Source organism: Prionailurus viverrinus, chromosome B4, assembly GCF_022837055.1.
Source record: "Prionailurus viverrinus isolate Anna chromosome B4, UM_Priviv_1.0, whole genome shotgun sequence".
Classification (NCBI taxonomy): Eukaryota; Metazoa; Chordata; class Mammalia; order Carnivora; family Felidae; genus Prionailurus; species Prionailurus viverrinus.
In genome coordinates this window covers 25,534,626-25,552,095 of record NC_062567.1, presented here as the reverse complement: position 1 = coordinate 25,552,095, position 17,470 = coordinate 25,534,626, and the positions used below count along the sequence as shown (strand labels likewise).

The following is a 17,470-nucleotide window of genomic DNA, read 5'->3' as shown; positions in this document are numbered from 1 at the left end:
CCCATTAACCTCCCCTCTGCTAACTATCAGTTTGTTCTCTATAGTTAGTGAATAATCTATTTTTAAAAGATATGTTTATACTTTGTATGTTTCTCTGTTTCTCATTACTTAGAATTTATATGTACCTCATAGGAGACATTTTATAAAATTTCTCAAATAGTGTACTGGCAGAATTATTTGAATTAGAAAAGTGAAAACATACTTTTTTCCTGACAGAAAGTCTGATCTGACTAATTGGTATAACAGTGATAACTGGCTTTGCTAGTTAGGTGATTAGGTACAAAATTTCCAGAAACTGAATGAACTAAGTTTGTAGCTCTAAGGCATTGATGAAAATATTGTTACCTCATGTGGTAAGATAAAAGGATTTTTACAAAAAAGTACTGGCAAAACGTACTGAAATTAACATTATTCAATTTCCCCAACCATTTCTGAATATATTAATCAAGGTGCCTCTAAACGAGAGGGAAAAATAACAAAAGCTAAGAACAGATATCATCAGTCCTTTGATCAGTAGGTGTTGGTAAAGCCTTTTTGGTATTTGTCCCAGAGAATCAGGGAGTGGATGATTCTAATGACTGGGAAACAAATTCTTGGGCAAATTAGGTAGCTTTGAGTTTTTGCTTTCAACAGGATTGAAGGAGCATTTAATAGAATTGTCAGTTAACCACACTAAAAATACTTTATTGGTATGTAACCATAACTCTTTGCACATAACTCTAAAGATGTATAAAGAATCAAGTAAATCAGTTATCACAAAAATGTACTGCACCCCTTTATTTATGAGAATAAGGTTATCTGATTGCGAAACAAACCATAGAAAAAGAATTAATGCTGAACATTTTTTCCTCTGGAAATAAGTAACATTAAACCGTTGATAAATGAACTCATCAAAGAATACTTCGGCTCCTTTAATTTCATTTCCAGTACATTTTTCTTTAATAATTATTTATCAGAGTTTCTAATGTATTTATGCTGTGGTCAACTGTGTGGTACTGATAATTATATGATAAATCCATATGCTAAAAAAATTTTTTTAAGAGTCTTATCCCTAGAAATTAAAAAGAAACTTAAATTTCAAGTTATATGCATGTTTTTCTTATAAAGAAATGACACCTGATCAAAAATAACTTCAAATAGGAAATACATACTACATTAACATCAAATTCTATATCATGAGTAAACACTATAAAATTTCTGACTCTTAACGAAGAGCTTACTCATATTTTTAAAAATTGAATGATTAGCAGGTATTAAATTGTTTGGATTTTACATAGAAGAGTGATGTTAAAAATGTTCTTAATATTCCAGAAATTAGATTATAACTACTTATCCTTAAAATGAAAAAAATTTAAATGTACATTAAGAAATATGTGAGACAGTATATAATCAATCTACATGATACAAAATTTGGGAGACAGTAATAGTACCTCTTAGGGTGGTCGTGAGAATTAAATTAATATAGTATGTGTTTAGTACTGTATCTGTACATGTTAAGTGCTATGTATTGTTAGCTATTTTTCTAAAAGCAGTCCTGTAAGGTTAGCGTTATAATTTCTCAACTAAAAGTTTTCCCAGTGAAAATAACTAGGATCAGAAAACTTAGATACATAGTAAAAAAGTGTTACCATTAGATCAAATATTTGGTATTAGGGATGTGGTATCAAATTCTGGTCTTTCCAACTAAACTATGCGGTCTCTGTGAACCTGCATCTAACCAAAACAATTTCAAGCTGAAACCAGAAATTTTGCAGTTTTACACACAAATTTATTAAGTGTTGGGAAGTGCACATTGTAAAAAGTTCAGTTTGAAAGCAAAATTTCTAGTCTTAATACTGATAAACTTACAGATTTAAATAGTAGACAGATGAGTAAATATATAGAAACATAATGATAATTTGGCTGTCTTTAGATATGACAAAACTCAGAGCTGACTGTCAAAGTATGGAATTACTTTGGATCATAGGACCATATGACCATAACCATTTGCCAAAGTGTAGAATTACAGTGTAGAGTTCGTGATTATAATCATGAATTAGAGCAAGGAGAGAGGGGCAAATATTTAATATAAAGATTAAACATTTTTATTTAGCTATCAATAATTTCCATTGGAATAAAGTATCCTTCGGCTTCTTCCTATCTTCCATTTTTTTCAAACTTGGCAAAACTATTAACTATATAAACAAAAAAGGGATGCTCAGAAGGAACAAAGGAGGTTTTGGGTGAATTTTTCACTCTCTGAATACTAAACTGAGACTTCAGTTCTCTTAACTTCATGAATTGCAAAAGGAAGTCAGCTGAAGAAAGGATCTGACAAAGTTCTGAACTAATGATGATGACCTCTGTACAGTGTTTTTGTTTACTTTGTCAGCACATTATTCCCTAGAAGTCAAGGAAGTAACAAAAGCAAAGGCAAAACATAACTTTAAAGTTTAAGTGCTCAAAAGTCTCAGATGTCTAATTTTTACCCTTCTTTCCTTACAACTACACTTTTCAGGGCTTTATTAAATGTTTGCTTGCTCCTAACTCCCCACGTTCCAGGGAAATAAAGCTGCAGGGATCACCTTCCTCTGGGTGGAGGGACCGTACATTTCAGCAATAATTTAAGTTAGTACAAGGTTACCTTAACTTCCAGATGTGACTTTGCCGAGAGGGGGAGGGGGATTAAGGGAATTTATATACTACTCAGTAGTTCCAACTGAAAAAATTCATTTATTTTTGTAGTGAAGAGCAAAGTGTGAGGTGAAATACTGACACTCAGAATTGTGAATGTTTGTTTTGATAGCATTTTGCCTAAAAGGGGGAAAGATGCCCTTAACTCTGGTAATAGAAGTCATTTAACATTCAGTAAAGGAGTAATAAACAGCATTCTTTTGTGTTCATTAATACTATTTACTAAAAACACATATCTAGTTTAAATATTTTATATAATGTGTACGTTAGCATGACAAATACTTGATGACATACATATTGAATACATTATTCATGCAAGTTAAACACAACCAAGTTAAAGGCAGAATATAAAATCTTTGGCAGCAAGTACTGTAAATCATCATATACTCCAGTATTATTTAATTAAATTGGAACGCATCTTTAATAACAGCACAAAGATTTACTCTTGGTTTTACAGAACTTCCAAGTACAGTAGTGCTCGTTTATATTACAGATGAAAATCTATTGTTGACATATTATTATGAAATACACTCATCTTACATAATGGAAGATAATTTATAGGGCTCTACAGAATATTACTAAAATGCACTGCAAAACTAGAATTGTTAAACCAAAAAAAAGAAAATACAAAATTTATTTAAAATTATATGATAGAAATTTCTAACTTAGGGTGGAATATACAAAATACAATTATACTACTTTTAAGTACAGTATTTTTTTAAGATAGTATTTTCTTTTAAAAATTTTTTTAAAATGTTTACTTCTGAGAGAGAGAGAGAGAGAGAAGGTGGGGAAGGGACAGAGAGGGAGGGGAGACACAGAATCCAAAGCAGGCTTCAGGCTCTGAGCTGATAGCACAGAGCCCAACACAGGGCTTGAACTTGCAAACTGTGAGATCATGACCTGAGCTGAAGTCAGACGCTTAACTGACTGAACCACCCAGGCACCCCTACTCTTTTGCTTTTTAAATCTGATTTGAATCCATTACAGAGGAATAGGCTTAAGTCTCAGGGTGTATGTATTTTTAGTCATCTAGAAGCAAATTTCTTTGTTTACTATAATTTAACTTCATCTTGGCCTTTTCCAATCACAGAAGTTACAAGAAAAAAATTTTGATTCTCTTGTTTTCTGTGACACATTTTCACTCAACTCATCAATATTCATGATTCTCATCCGGTTTATAGATAACTCATGACATTTGCTTATTCTTCTCCCTTCTGCTTTCTGTCTTGTGGGCAACTCAATGCAGATCCTGGTAACTAATAATGAAACTCAAAATAGTTAAATCTGTGTTTCTATAGCTTTGGTAAAATTTTTGATATGTGTTCAAATCATCATTTAAACACTAATTTTTTGGATGGAAAAATATGCTACATATAGTGCCCTATATGCCTGGGTACTTAAACACTGAAGGAGGTCAAGATGAAAGAGAAGGAAACAGACTAAATTCACGACTCACAAATGCAAAAACCAGTGACACAAAAGACTTTGTTCAAAGGCTGCAGTATGAAAGAAAATGACAAGAGAGTACCTGCACATCCCGCTTCATCTGCCTGAGCTTCAGGCCCCAGGATTTCTTGTCCTTCCTTTCCTGCTAAAATCAAAGTACAAAAGATTAAAATAGATCCATGCGTCACAAACATTTTTAACATCTAGAAATCTGAAAAGTAACTTTTAGATTATATTCAATTTGGATTTTTTCCCTTTTAGAAGTAATGTGTCCTTGAAAAGTAAACTTTTTAAAAGAAATTAAGCAGGCAGTTTTACCACACTCACAAAGGTACATTAAAGAGCAAAATTAGTGAATGTTTACATACAACCCAGGAATTATATATACATTAGTATTATAAGCATACTGGGATTTTAATTAAGGTTTCTTTGGGAGAGGAGTTCTACCTGTAGGTAGTGGGGTTCCTTTTTTTGTTTCTTCTGCAAAGCACAGATTTCTGTTTTAGGCACTGTGCTAGATGCTTTATAAACTTATTTCTTTTAACCTTCATAACTACCTATTTTATAAGTTAAAAAAAAAAAAGACAACTGAAACTTGAGGCTTGAAGAGGTTAAATAACTTGCCCAGGGACACACTGCTATTAGATGGTAGAGGTGGAATTTTAATTCAGGTCTGAATGGCTACAGAACGTACTTTCTGCTACACTGTATAACCAGAGTCCCAGCCAACTAGAGACAAGACTGTACTAAACTTCACTGTGTCCAGAGTCATCGCCTAGGGCACTGTACTTTCTCTGCCACTCTATTCATTGTTCTAACCTCTGGTAAATCATAATCACAGTACTGGTAAACATTTTCAGATGTTACTTTATCTCCCTTTGCCACCTAGGCTTATAGTGAGCTGACTGTAGTATTCTATACAGAATAAGATCAGAGTAAATATGCATATTATTTTGACAAGCAGAAAGTACATTTTTATATATTCATGTACATTGTATTGATTCTAATAGTTTATTAAGAACATGTGCATATATAGAAGACATGATGGAGTTAAAAATTGCTTTTAAAAAAAGTGGTAGCAGAGTACACATAATTATGATCAGAATACTAATAAAGGCATGCTAAAACATCACATCATGTACTTATCTGCACCCCAATCAAATCCCATTGAATATGCCAGTCAAAACTCTTGATTTAGACTTCCCCTAAGTTTGATAATTGAATTGAGAAATGGAACACTAATCAAGAAAAATCTTAGCGCACATAAAGCATGTATTTCTGTAAGTGCCTTGGCTTATCAGATAGATTTATTCAGCAGATTTTCTTTACTCATTAACTTTTATATTAGTACTTAAAGATGATCACTCTGTGAAAAATAGTTAAAATATGCATAAACCTCTTTAGAGCGGCATAAAAAACACTGTCTACAGTAGGTAATAATGAGATTAACTTCCAATTAACTTGTATCTTCATTTTATACTTGCCATCAGCAAAATGACAATTTAAAAACCTTTGCTAAAGTGTTTACAATGCAGTAGGATAAACACCAGTGTTTGCAAATCTCTAACATCTTTTTTTCTTCTCTCTCTGAAGCATGTACTTAAATTAAAATAATAAACAGTATGACAATTGTATAACTATATGATAGTAATATAGTTTTTTATTGTAGATTTATATGTGCCCTTTATTTCTCCTCAAATGAAAATCAAAACACAGTTATTATTTACTAAGACAGGAGATGACAATGATATTAAAAGTTAAAATGATACTTTGGACATTACTAATTTTTCTGTTTATAGTTATTATAGCTAATTAAAAACATGTCTGCAATTCAAGTAAATGATTTATTCACTTCTTCATTCTTTCATTTCTGCTTGGGATAAAATCAAGGCTCCTTAGGAACATTTAACATACTTTAGAATCTGGTCCCCCACAATTTACTGCGATTTAAAAACTGGAAGTCTCCATTCTTTCCCTCATTATTGGGGCTGGAATTTTGAACTAGAATCATATTGCCTAATGAAAATAGAAAATATCCTACTGCTGGTCTGCAGCATGAACACACTTCTCTCACTACAGAGGGCTGCTAGGAACGAGCTCCTTCCTGCTTCATCCATGGACTCGCGCAAGGGTGTACTGGGAACAGCTAAATATTGTTCAAGCATACTTCTTCCTCATGTGTTCTGATCTTACTTATAGTTTAGAAAAGATAAGGGTAGTAAAGTAGTAGAATTTCCTTGTGCACAAGATTTTCTCTCCTGTAAGACTTACTAATGTCAACACATTGTGACTGATGAACCAAAATACAATTTAGAAAAGTAAACTGGAATACTCCTAAGGCTTTTGCTTTAGCCCAAATTCCAAAGCAAATACATAAATGAGGAAAAATTCCTGAGTAACAAGACTTTGTTTTTTCAAATAATGGCAAAAGATAGCTGAAAAATAGGTCATGAAATACTTCTCAGCAACAAAAGGGACAATTTACTGATACATGCAGCAACTTAGATCAATCTCTCAAGAAATTATGGAAAGTCAAAAAGCCAATCCAAAAGATTACATGCTGTATGATTCTATTTATGTAACATTCTTGAAATAACAAAATTATAAAAATGGAGAAGAAATTTGTGGTTGTGAGAGGTTAGGGTTGGGGCAGAGGGTAGGGGAAGGCGGGTGTATAAAAGGCAATGAGGGAGCTCTATGGAATTGTTCTGTATCTTGTCCATATCAATGTCAATATTCTGGTTGTGATACAGTACTACAGTTTTACAAGATGTTACCATAGGGGGAAAAAGGAGTAAAGGGCATATAGGATCTGTGAATTATTTGTGAATCTACAACTATCTGTGAATTATTTGCAGATCTATAATTATCTTAAAATTAGAAGTTTAGGATGCCTGGGTGGCTCAGTTAGTTGGGTGTCTGACTCTTGATTTCAGCTCAGGTCATGATCTTATGGTTCATGAGATCAAGCTCTGCATTGGGCTCTGTGTTGACAGCATGGAGTCTGCTTAGGATTCTCGCTCTCGCTCTCTCTCTCTCAAAATAAACAAATATTAAAAAACAGTAAAAAAAAGTTTAACTGAAAAATAAGTCAATGGCAGATAGCACAAATTTAGAGAGATAGGACATATTTATTTTGCCATAAGATGTAATTCCTAGTAAGGAAAAGCAAGGATAGCAAATGCAATTCATGTTAACCAAAAATCCAGAAGACTTAATGTCAATGGCAGGATAGACCAGTTCAAAGTACAGGACTGATTATTAAGCACATGTACAAAATTCTAAAACTTTCATTTTGAATTCATACCAATGTGTTCCTAACCATTTCAAATGTGTTTTGAGAAGATTTTATAGCAATTTCTAATATGGCACAAGAAGCAGGTAACTGAACCAGATTTTCCTTTCCTGCTTTTATCTCTTCCTCTATAACGCACATCCACACATGCCATGCACATTTATACCTGCCTTTTCTCAGACTGACCCCTCTGTCTAGAATGCTGTTATCTATTCCATCTGAAAAACTTTTACTAATCTGATTCTTTAAAGGTAAGTTCACATTTCTCTCATTCTGTAAGTCGTCCCTGACAGTGCTGTGAAGTAAACGCCAATAGATTCCTGAAGTTAAACATAAAGTGTTTAAACTTTAATCAGAAATGATTTTTTTTACTGTGTGGTTTTTCCGAGTATTTCCAGACAGCTTCACTTTTCTTTCATACATGTATCCTCTAGTTTCTACATGTATGCATATATTTTTGGTATAACTGTCCATCAAAGTCACAATAAATGTAATTCACAGCCTCCATGAATACCTGTTAACTTAAACAAAAGTAAAGAAATATATATAGCTAAGGTCAAATTTGGTTAAAATGAAATAAACACAAACCGCCCTGCGTGTCCCAGTGAATACAGCTGAAAAAAACCTGGGGAGAATGCATGGAGGAGTTATTTGAAGACTCTAAAAGGTAAATCATACCAAGAAGACTGGGGAAGAAGACATGACAAGAATTCAAAATACTATTTAATCACTTTCCTACTCCCTGGCTTGGATTCAAGGCAGCCTAAACCTAGAAGTAGACACTGGGGCATAGCAGAAAAAACTCTATGGAAAGCTCTCTAGTTTAGGCTCAAGGACTAGGAAAGGACTCAAAGAAGGGGAAAACCATTTTTTCCCCTGGATTCTCTTGTGTCCCAGCCCCTATATCATCCCAAGGTAGCAGTGGAGATCATGATGATGGCAAGAATGTAAAGGTACCTAAAACTCCAAAGAAGGGGAAACTTTTTGTCCAGAGGATCTGTGGCTCCAAGAGGATGGTACAAACTTCCATCAAGTTCTTTCTCCCTAACTTCTTGCAGCCCTTCTTCCTGCAGGCATAGTGGGAAGTATGTGGCAAAATATGGCCAAGAAGTCCCAGAATTTTGGATAAAGAACTGGAAAGGGAAGTCTCAGGGAACTGAAAGTACCCGGGAGATCATAGAAATGGAGCAGTACAGGAAACTAACCATATAAAGCTGCTTGTGAACTTCCCATGTGTGGATCTGACCATAGGCTTTGAGAACTAAAGTAAGGATAAGACCGTTAGTCATGTCCCAGAATAGCCACTGTATGGCACACAGATCCAAAAAGCATTGCAAATGCTTTGAAAACCGAATTGATATTGGAACCCATAGAAAATTGTTTGGAACTTATAGCCTGATACAACTGGATAAGTTGCCTGCTAAACCCAAAATATCAAAATTCTCCACAGGATTTAAAGAAGACCAAGAGTCTCATAAGATGATATTCAAAATGTCTAGGATACAATCCAAAATTACCTGGCATATGAAGAACCAGGAAAATCTCAAATTCTAAGACGGCAATACTGAAAAGACACAGATGTTGAAAATATCAAAGACTTTAATCAGCTACTATGAAAGTACTCCAAGAGCTAAGGATGAACACTTGAAAATAATGGAAAGACAAAAAGTCTAGGCAAATTCTTATCAGCAAACAGAAGATATAAATAAGAACCCATGGGGCGCCTGGGTGGCGCAGTCGGTTAAGCGTCCGACTTCAGCCAGGTCACGATCTCGCAGTCCGTGAGTTCGAGCCCCGCGTCAGGCTCTGGGCTAATGGCTCAGAGCCTGGAGCCTGTTTCCGATTCTGTGTCTCCCTCTCTCTCTGCCCCTCCCCCGTTCATGCTCTGTCTCTCTCTGTCCCAAAAATAAAATAAACGTTGAAAAAAAAATTTTTTAAAAGAACCCAAAGGAAATTTTAGAACTAAAAATACAGTAACAAATTTCTTTACAAAAATCACCAGATGGACTTTACAGCAAAATGGGGGTGAAAGAGGAAAGATCAGTGAATTTGATGGTACATAAATGGAAATTACCCAATTTGGACAACAAAGTGAAAACATTAAAAAAAAAAATGAGTCCCAGGGATGTGTGGGACAATAATGAAACATCTAAAATTTGGTCATTGGAGTTCCAGAAGGAGAAAAAAAAGAGTATGGTGTGAAAAAAATATATCACGAAGTAGCAACTAAAAACTTTCCAAATTTAATAAAAAACACACCAGTAGATTAAAAAAGTTAATTTCAAATAGGATAAAGCCCCCCGAATCCAAGCCTAGACCATTAATCAAACTCTGAAAACTAAAGATAAAAAAAATTCTGAAAAGAGACAGAGAAAATGATACATAACTATATGGGAACAATAATTTAAAAGAAGGCAGATTTATCATTAGAAATAAAGGGCTTCATAAGGAAAAAGAACATTTTTTAACAAGTGCTAAATGATAAAAACCTGTCAACCCCAAATTCTGTATCCAGGGAACATATACTTTTTTTTTTAATTTTTTTTTTTTCATTTTTTATTTATTTTTGGGACAGAGAGAGACAGAGCATGAACGGGGGAGGGGCAGAGAGAGAGGGAGACACAGAATCGGAAACAGGCTCCAGGCTCTGAGCCATCAGCCCAGAGCCTGACACGGGGCTCGAACTCACGGACCGCGAGATCGTGACCTGGCTGAAGTCGGACGCTTAACCGACTGCGCCACCCAGGCGCCCCGGGAACATATACTTTTGAAACAAAGGTAAAATAAAGATTCTCAGATGTAGGAAAGTGAATAGAGTGCACAGCCGGCAAACCTGATATAAAAGAACTGCTAAGGAAGACCTTCAGAAAGAAGGGTAAATGATATTAGAGAAAAATTTGAAATGTCATGAATGAAAGAGAACAAAAGAAATGATGTAGTATATATGACAACTACAATATAAAGGAGAGACGGTAATGGGACCCATATGGATGTAAAGTCTATACATTTTACTTGAAGTGGTGAAATACTTATTCTAAGTAAACTGTGAAAAGTATGTAAATTCTCATCTACAGAGCAACTACTAAAAATTCTATACAAAAAGATATAGTAAAAATGAAATAAACAAATGAAAATACAATACTAAAACATATTCAAATGATCCAAAAGAAGGCATGAAAGGAGAAACAGAAGGACAAGAGGGAACAAACACAAAGCAAATAATACAATCGTAAACCTATATCCAACCATCAAAACTTACATTACATGTAAATGGTCTAAACGAAGCAATATAAGGGGATACAGATTGTTAGAAGAGATTTAAAAAAAAACCAAGCCCCATTTATAGTACTCTAACAAAAAAAAGTATTTCAAACACAATGTTATAGATAGGTTAAAAGTAAAGAAGTAAAAAGGAAAAAGATATACTATGTAAAGACTCATCAAAAGAAAGCTAGAGTAACTATTTTATATCAGACAAAGTAGACTCTAGAGCTAAGAAAATTACCAGAAACATAGAGAAACATTATATAGTAAGAGGGTCAATTCACCAAGAAGCCATAACAATCTATAAAAGAGTATGCATCTAACAACTGAGCTTCAAAATATGTAACCAACAGAACAGAAGTAGAGAAGAAAAATGCATGTGTACAGTGGGAGAATTCAATGCCCCTCTCACATTAACTGACAGGACAAGTTGACAGAAAATCACAAGGATATACACAAACTAATATTTGTATAACATTGCATCCAACAATAGAGGACTACACATTCTATTTATTTATTTATTTATTTATTTATTTATTTATTTATTTATTTTATTTTTTTGACTTTTATTATTTTTTAAAGTTTATTTATTTTGAGACAGAGAGAAGGGCAATGAGGAGAGAGAGAATCCCAAGCAGGCTTTGCACTATCAGCACAGAGCTCCATATGGGGCTTGAACTCACAAACGATGAGATCATGACCTGAGCCGAAGTCAAGAGCTGTATGCTTAACTAACTGAACCACCCAGGTGTCCCTACACATTCTTTTTAAATGCACATAAGACACTCATGAAAACTGACCATATTTAAGATCGTATAACAAAACAAACTTAAAAAAAATAAAATCATACAAAGTATGTTCTCTGACCAAAATAAATTCAATAGCTATTAATAGCAGAAAGATGAGAAAATCTCCAAACACTGTGAGAACTGAGTACTGTGTTTCTAAAGAATCCATAGCTCAAACAGAAAATGAAAAACAACACATCACAATTTGTGGGATGTACATAAAGCAGTGCTTAAGGGGCATTTTATAGTATTAAATGTTTATAAAAAAGTTCTCAAATCAAAATTCTAAACTTCTCTGTTAAAAAATGGAAAAAGGAGCAAAGTAAGTCCAGAGCAAGCAGAGTGAAGGAATAAAGAGCAGAAATAAATAAAATTAAAGACAAAAAAAGAAAAATAGAGAAAAACAATGAAAAAGAAAGCTAGTTCTTTGAAAAGATCAATAAAATGCATAAACCATTAGTATGAGTGACAAATAGAGGGAAGCCACAAACTACTAATAACAGGAATGAAAAGGGAGTATCGTTATAGAGCTAGAAGATATTCAAAAGACAGTAAGGGAATACTCTGAGTTCAAGGAGTAAACATTACAACATTTTGACTCTTAAAGAAGAGCTTATTCTTTTTATTTTTTAAAAGTGAAAGATTAAATTGCTATGGATCTCACATACAAGAATGTCAAAATGTCAATATTTTTAATATGCCAGAAGTTAGATTGTGTGCAACTACTTACATTTAAAATAAAAAATTATATGTCCATTAAGATACTTGTAAGGCAGGGGCGCCTGGGTGGCGCAGTCAGTTAAGCGTCCGACTTCAGCCAGGTCACGATCTCGCAGTCCGTGAGTTCGAGCCCCGCGTCGGGCTCTGGGCTGATGGCTCAGAGCCTGGAGCCTGTTTCCGATTCTGTGTCTCCCTCTCTCTCTGCCCCTCCCCCGTTCATGCTCTGTCTCTCTCTGTCCCAAAAATAAATAAACGTTGAAAAAAAAAATTAAAAAGAAAAAAGATACTTGTAAGGCAGTACATAATCACTTAATTAATTAATTAATTAAATTACAGAGAGAGAGTGAGCAGAGGAGAGGGTCAAAGGGAGAGTCTTAAGCAAGCTCCACGCTCATCACAGAGCCCAATGTGGGGCTTGATCCTGCAACCTTGGGATCATGACCTTGAGCCTAGATCGAGTCAGATGCTCAACTAACTTAGCCACCCAGGCGCTCCCATAATCATTTTACATAATATAATACAAATTTGGAGGATAATAGTGCCTCTTAGGGTAGCTGTAAGGATTAGTATGTGCTCAGTATTGTACCTGGCACACTGTAAGTTATATTTAATTGTTAGCTATTTTCCTTATTAATACAGTCCTGTAAAGTAAACATCTCTACACAAATAAACTTGAAAACTTTGAAATACCAATTCCTCAAAAAACTAGAAACTATTACAACTTATCCAAGATAAAAAGTTAATGTGAATATTCCTATAACTGCTTCAAAAGTTGAATTTGTAGTTTAAAACCTTCCCCCCAAACAAAACAAAACTCTGGGCCCTGGTGGTTTCCATTGTAAATTCTAGCAGACATTTACAGAAAAACTACAACTAATTTTAAACAACCTTTTCAAGAAAATAAAAAGAAAGGAACACTTTTCAATTCAGTTTATGAGGCTAGCATTTCCCTGATACCAAAACCATATAAAAATAGTATAAAAAATAGAGAAAACTATAAACCAATATCCCTCTTGCACACTGACTTAAAAGTTTTCAACAAAGTATTACCAAGTCAAATTGAGCAACATGTTAAAAGCAAATGACTAAGTGGGGCTTTCCAGGGAATCCAAGGCTGGTTGAATATTTGAAAATCCATTAATGCATTCACTGTTATTAACAGACTAAAGAAGCAAAACCACATGATCACATCAACTGACAGAAAAACCATTTGAAAAAATTCAACATCTATTCATGATGAAAAACTCTCAGCCAACTAGGAATAGAAACTTACCCAATTTGATAAAAGGTATCTATAACAAACCAAATGCTAACAATATACTTAAAGGTAAAAGACAATATTTTCCCTCTAACATTGGGAAAAAGGAAGATGTCTACTTTTACCACCCCTGACATCTTGTAATATGTCAATAAACAGGGACAAAGGTATACAGATTAGAAAGGAAGAAATAAAACTGTCCCTATATTTGAGAAGATTGTCTACATAGAAATCTGAAGGAATCTACAAAAAAATCTGAGAATTAGCGAGTTCATAAGATACAAGGTCACACACACAAAACTCAATAATATTGCTTGCTATATAAGTGAATTTATATAAACTGAATTAAAACAAAAATATTCACAATAGTTTCTCCCTTTAGAGAAGAAATACATGGTTATAAATCTCATAAAACATGTATACAATCTGTGTGTTTGAAACTACAAAGACACTGATGTGAGAAATCAAAGAGCTATGCAGCATAAAAAAATTAACATACAAAAATCAGTTGCAATTCTATATACTAACAATGAACTATCTGAAAGAGAAATAAAACAATCTCATTTACAAGAGCATCAAAAAGAATAAAATGCTTAGAAGTAAATTTAAACAAGGGGTGAAAGACCTATACACTGAAAACTATAAGATACTGATGAAGGAAACTGAATGTGATACAAATAAATGGAAAGATATTCTGTGTTCATGAACTGGAACAATTAATATTGTTAAAATGTCCATACTACCCAGAGCCATCTATAGAGTCAATGAAATCCCTATGAATATTCCAATGACTTTTTTAACAGGAATAGGAAAAAACAATCTTAAAAGGCCCTGTATAGCTAAAGCAATCTTGAGAAAAAAGAACGAAGCTGGAGGCATCACACTTCCTGATTTCAAACTACACTGCAAAGCTATAGGAATCAAAACAGTATGGCACTTGCATAAAAACAGATGTATGCATTAATGGAAAAACTGAACTCATAGAAATAGAGAGGAGATTGGTGGTTTCCAGGAGTTGGGGAAGTGGGAGAAGTCAGAGATGGCGGTCAAAAGGTACGAGTTCCAGTGATGAGATGAGTAAGTTCTGGGAACCTAATGTATAGCATGGTGAATGTATTTAACAATACTGCATTGTATGCTGAAATTTCTAAGAGTCCATCTTAAATGTTCTCACCACATACCAAAAACTGGCAACTGTATGAAGTAATGTGTTAATTAACTTTACTGTAGTAATAATTTCATAATATAAAAGTATATCAAATAATCACATTGTACATCTTACACTTATACAATATTAAATGTCCAATATATCTCAATGGAGCTGGGGAAAAATAGATTTTCTCACAAGCCCCCACCCCCAACCCACAGAAAAGATCTAAAAAAATGGAGAGATATACCACATTCATTCATTGGAACACTCCTTAACATAATAAAGATGTTAGTTCTCCCCAAATTGATCTATAGATTTAACACATTTTAAACCAAAATCCCAGCAGGAGGTATACAACACAGATAAGATTACTCTAAAATCCACATGAAAAGCCAAAGGAACTTTAATAGTGAAAACAACTTAAAAAAATTAAAGTTGGAGGAACATTATCTAATTCTAAGACTTATTACAAAGTTATAGTAATCAAGATGCTGTGATACTGGCAAAGGAACAGACACACAGATCGACAGAACAGAATAGAGTCCAGAAACAGACTCTCACAAATACTGACAATTAATTTCTGACAAAGGTGCAAAGGCAGCTCCATAGAGAAGGGACAGTCTTTTTAACAGCATTGGAACAACTGGTCATCCAAAAAAATGAACCTCACCTCAACCTTGTATCTTACAAAGATTTTAAATCAAAATGGATCATAGATCTAATAAAAAAGTAAAGCATTCAAAGGAGAAAATTCTGGTTATATTGGGTTAAACAAAGAGTTCTTGGACATGACACCAAGAACATGATCCATTTAAAAGGTAAATATGGGGGCGCCTGGGTGGCGCAGTCGGTTGAGCGTCCGACTTCAGCCAGGTCACGATCTCGCGGTCCGGGAGTTCGAGCCCCGCGTCGGGCTCTGGGCTGATGGCTCAGAGCCTGGAGCCTGTTTCTGATTCTGTGTCTCCCTCTCTCTCTGCCCCTCCCCCGTTCATGCTCTGTCTCTCTCTGTCCCAAAAATAAATAAATGTTGAAAAAAAAATTTAAAAGGTAAATATGATAAAACTGACCTCATCAAAGTCTAAAACTTTTGCTCTGTGAAAGCTTAGGATCAGAAAATAAAGAGACAAGCTACAGACTAGGAGAATATCTACCACAATTACAATGAACACTCAAAACTTATAAAATAACCTGATTAGAAAATGCACAAAAGACATGAACAGACAGCACACGGAAGAGGCTGTACAGATGGCAAAAAAGCACATGAAAAGATGTTCAGCTTCAATAGCCATTAGAGAAATGAAATGAAAACAACACCTAGTATAAAAACACATCTATTAGAATAGCTGAAGTGAGAAATAACTGATAAAATCAAATAGTGGTGAGGCTGTGCAGAAATTGGATCTCTCATACAGTACTGATGGGTCAGAACAGCCACTCTGGAAAAAGTTTGGCATTAAAAAACAAAAACAAAAACAAAAACATTAAACACACATTTAATGTATGACTCAACAATACTACTTCTAGATTACTTACTCAAGAGAACCAAAAACCATGTTCATAATTAACCACATATACACTAATGTATATAGTAGCTGTATTAGTAATCTCCATAAACTGTAAATAATCCAAATGTCCTTCAGGGGGTGAATGGATAAATAGATTGGTACATCCATACAATGGAATACTACTCATTGATAGAGTCAAGCTACTGATCCATGGGACAACTTCAACAAATCTTAAAGGCATGCTGTGTGAAAGAAGCCAGATACAATATATTTCATACTATATGATTTCATCTGTATGACATTCTCAAATAGGCAAAACTACAGTGACAGAGAACAGATCATGGTTACCAGGGTTTGTGGTGAGAGGGAGGTGTGACTAAAAACAAGTAGCATGGAGAAGTTCTCTTGGGATGAAACTGTTTTGTGGAGTCTTTGATCCCATAACCAAAGAAACTGGATTTTGCCAATGCCCAAATAAACAAGGAAATGAATCTTCTCTTAGAATCTCTAGAAAGATATGTAGCCTTGTCAACACTTAGATTTTAGCCCAGTGAGATATGTGATGGACTTATGACCTACAGGGCTGTGTGATAAATTTGCGTCATTTAAGCCCTTAAGTGTTGTGGTAATTTGTTATGATAGCAATAATTAAGTGGTTAAATAATTTTAGACCAAGGAGAAGAATGAGGATAACAACTATTTGTTGACTATCAAAGAAGACTGCTATGTAGAGTTCAATACTGTTTCCTTTTTTCTCTTTCAATTTTATTAGATACTATGAATCTGAAAAACACTAATTCTGTTAGTAATTATGGCATCCTAGCCTTGCTGGTGGCTGTGGGAAATTCAAAAGGAATACACGGCCTGGTATTCTTATGTTAAGATGTTTACAATCCAGAGAGATATGTGACTTGCCCATGAAAATAAGAGATTTGAGGTTTTCAACTTTAAAATATAAAAATTAAATATGAAATATAAAAATAGAAATTTAATTTTAAAATTACAAAATATAAAAATATATTTTATTTTAAAATAAGATTTAAATTTTGAGGTCAATTAGAAAAGGGATCATGAGATAGAAGAGTTCAGTGCTAACAGAAGCACCACAAAAGGAAAGATCTATATGGATGGGCACTGATACAATGAAAAAATTCTCTCCCTATTGCTCTTTATATGTATTTCACGTATGGATGTTAGATTCGGTGTGATACACACACACACACACACACACACATACACGTGTGTGTGTGTGTGTGTATTATATTTACAGATTCTGTTGAATCTGTAAATAAAACAATAGCATGCTTTGTAGTCAAAGAGACCTAGTTTTGAACCTTGACTTTCCATATGTAATATGTCATCTTGGCA

General features: G+C 34.1%; 1 protein-coding gene across 2 annotated transcripts in view; it reads right to left on the bottom strand.

Moving 5' to 3' along the window:
• ZEB1 (zinc finger E-box binding homeobox 1) overlaps window positions 1–17,470 on the bottom strand; it is a 206,668-nt gene that overhangs the window by 32,860 nt on the left and 156,338 nt on the right. The window contains exon 3 of one of the 2 annotated variants that reach the window (XM_047865196.1): window positions 4,205–4,267. In XM_047865196.1, the coding sequence (XP_047721152.1) occupies window positions 4,205–4,267 (63 nt within the window). The remainder of the gene's footprint in view (window positions 1–4,204; window positions 4,268–17,470) is intronic. The other variant, XM_047865198.1, reaches the window with a different exon arrangement.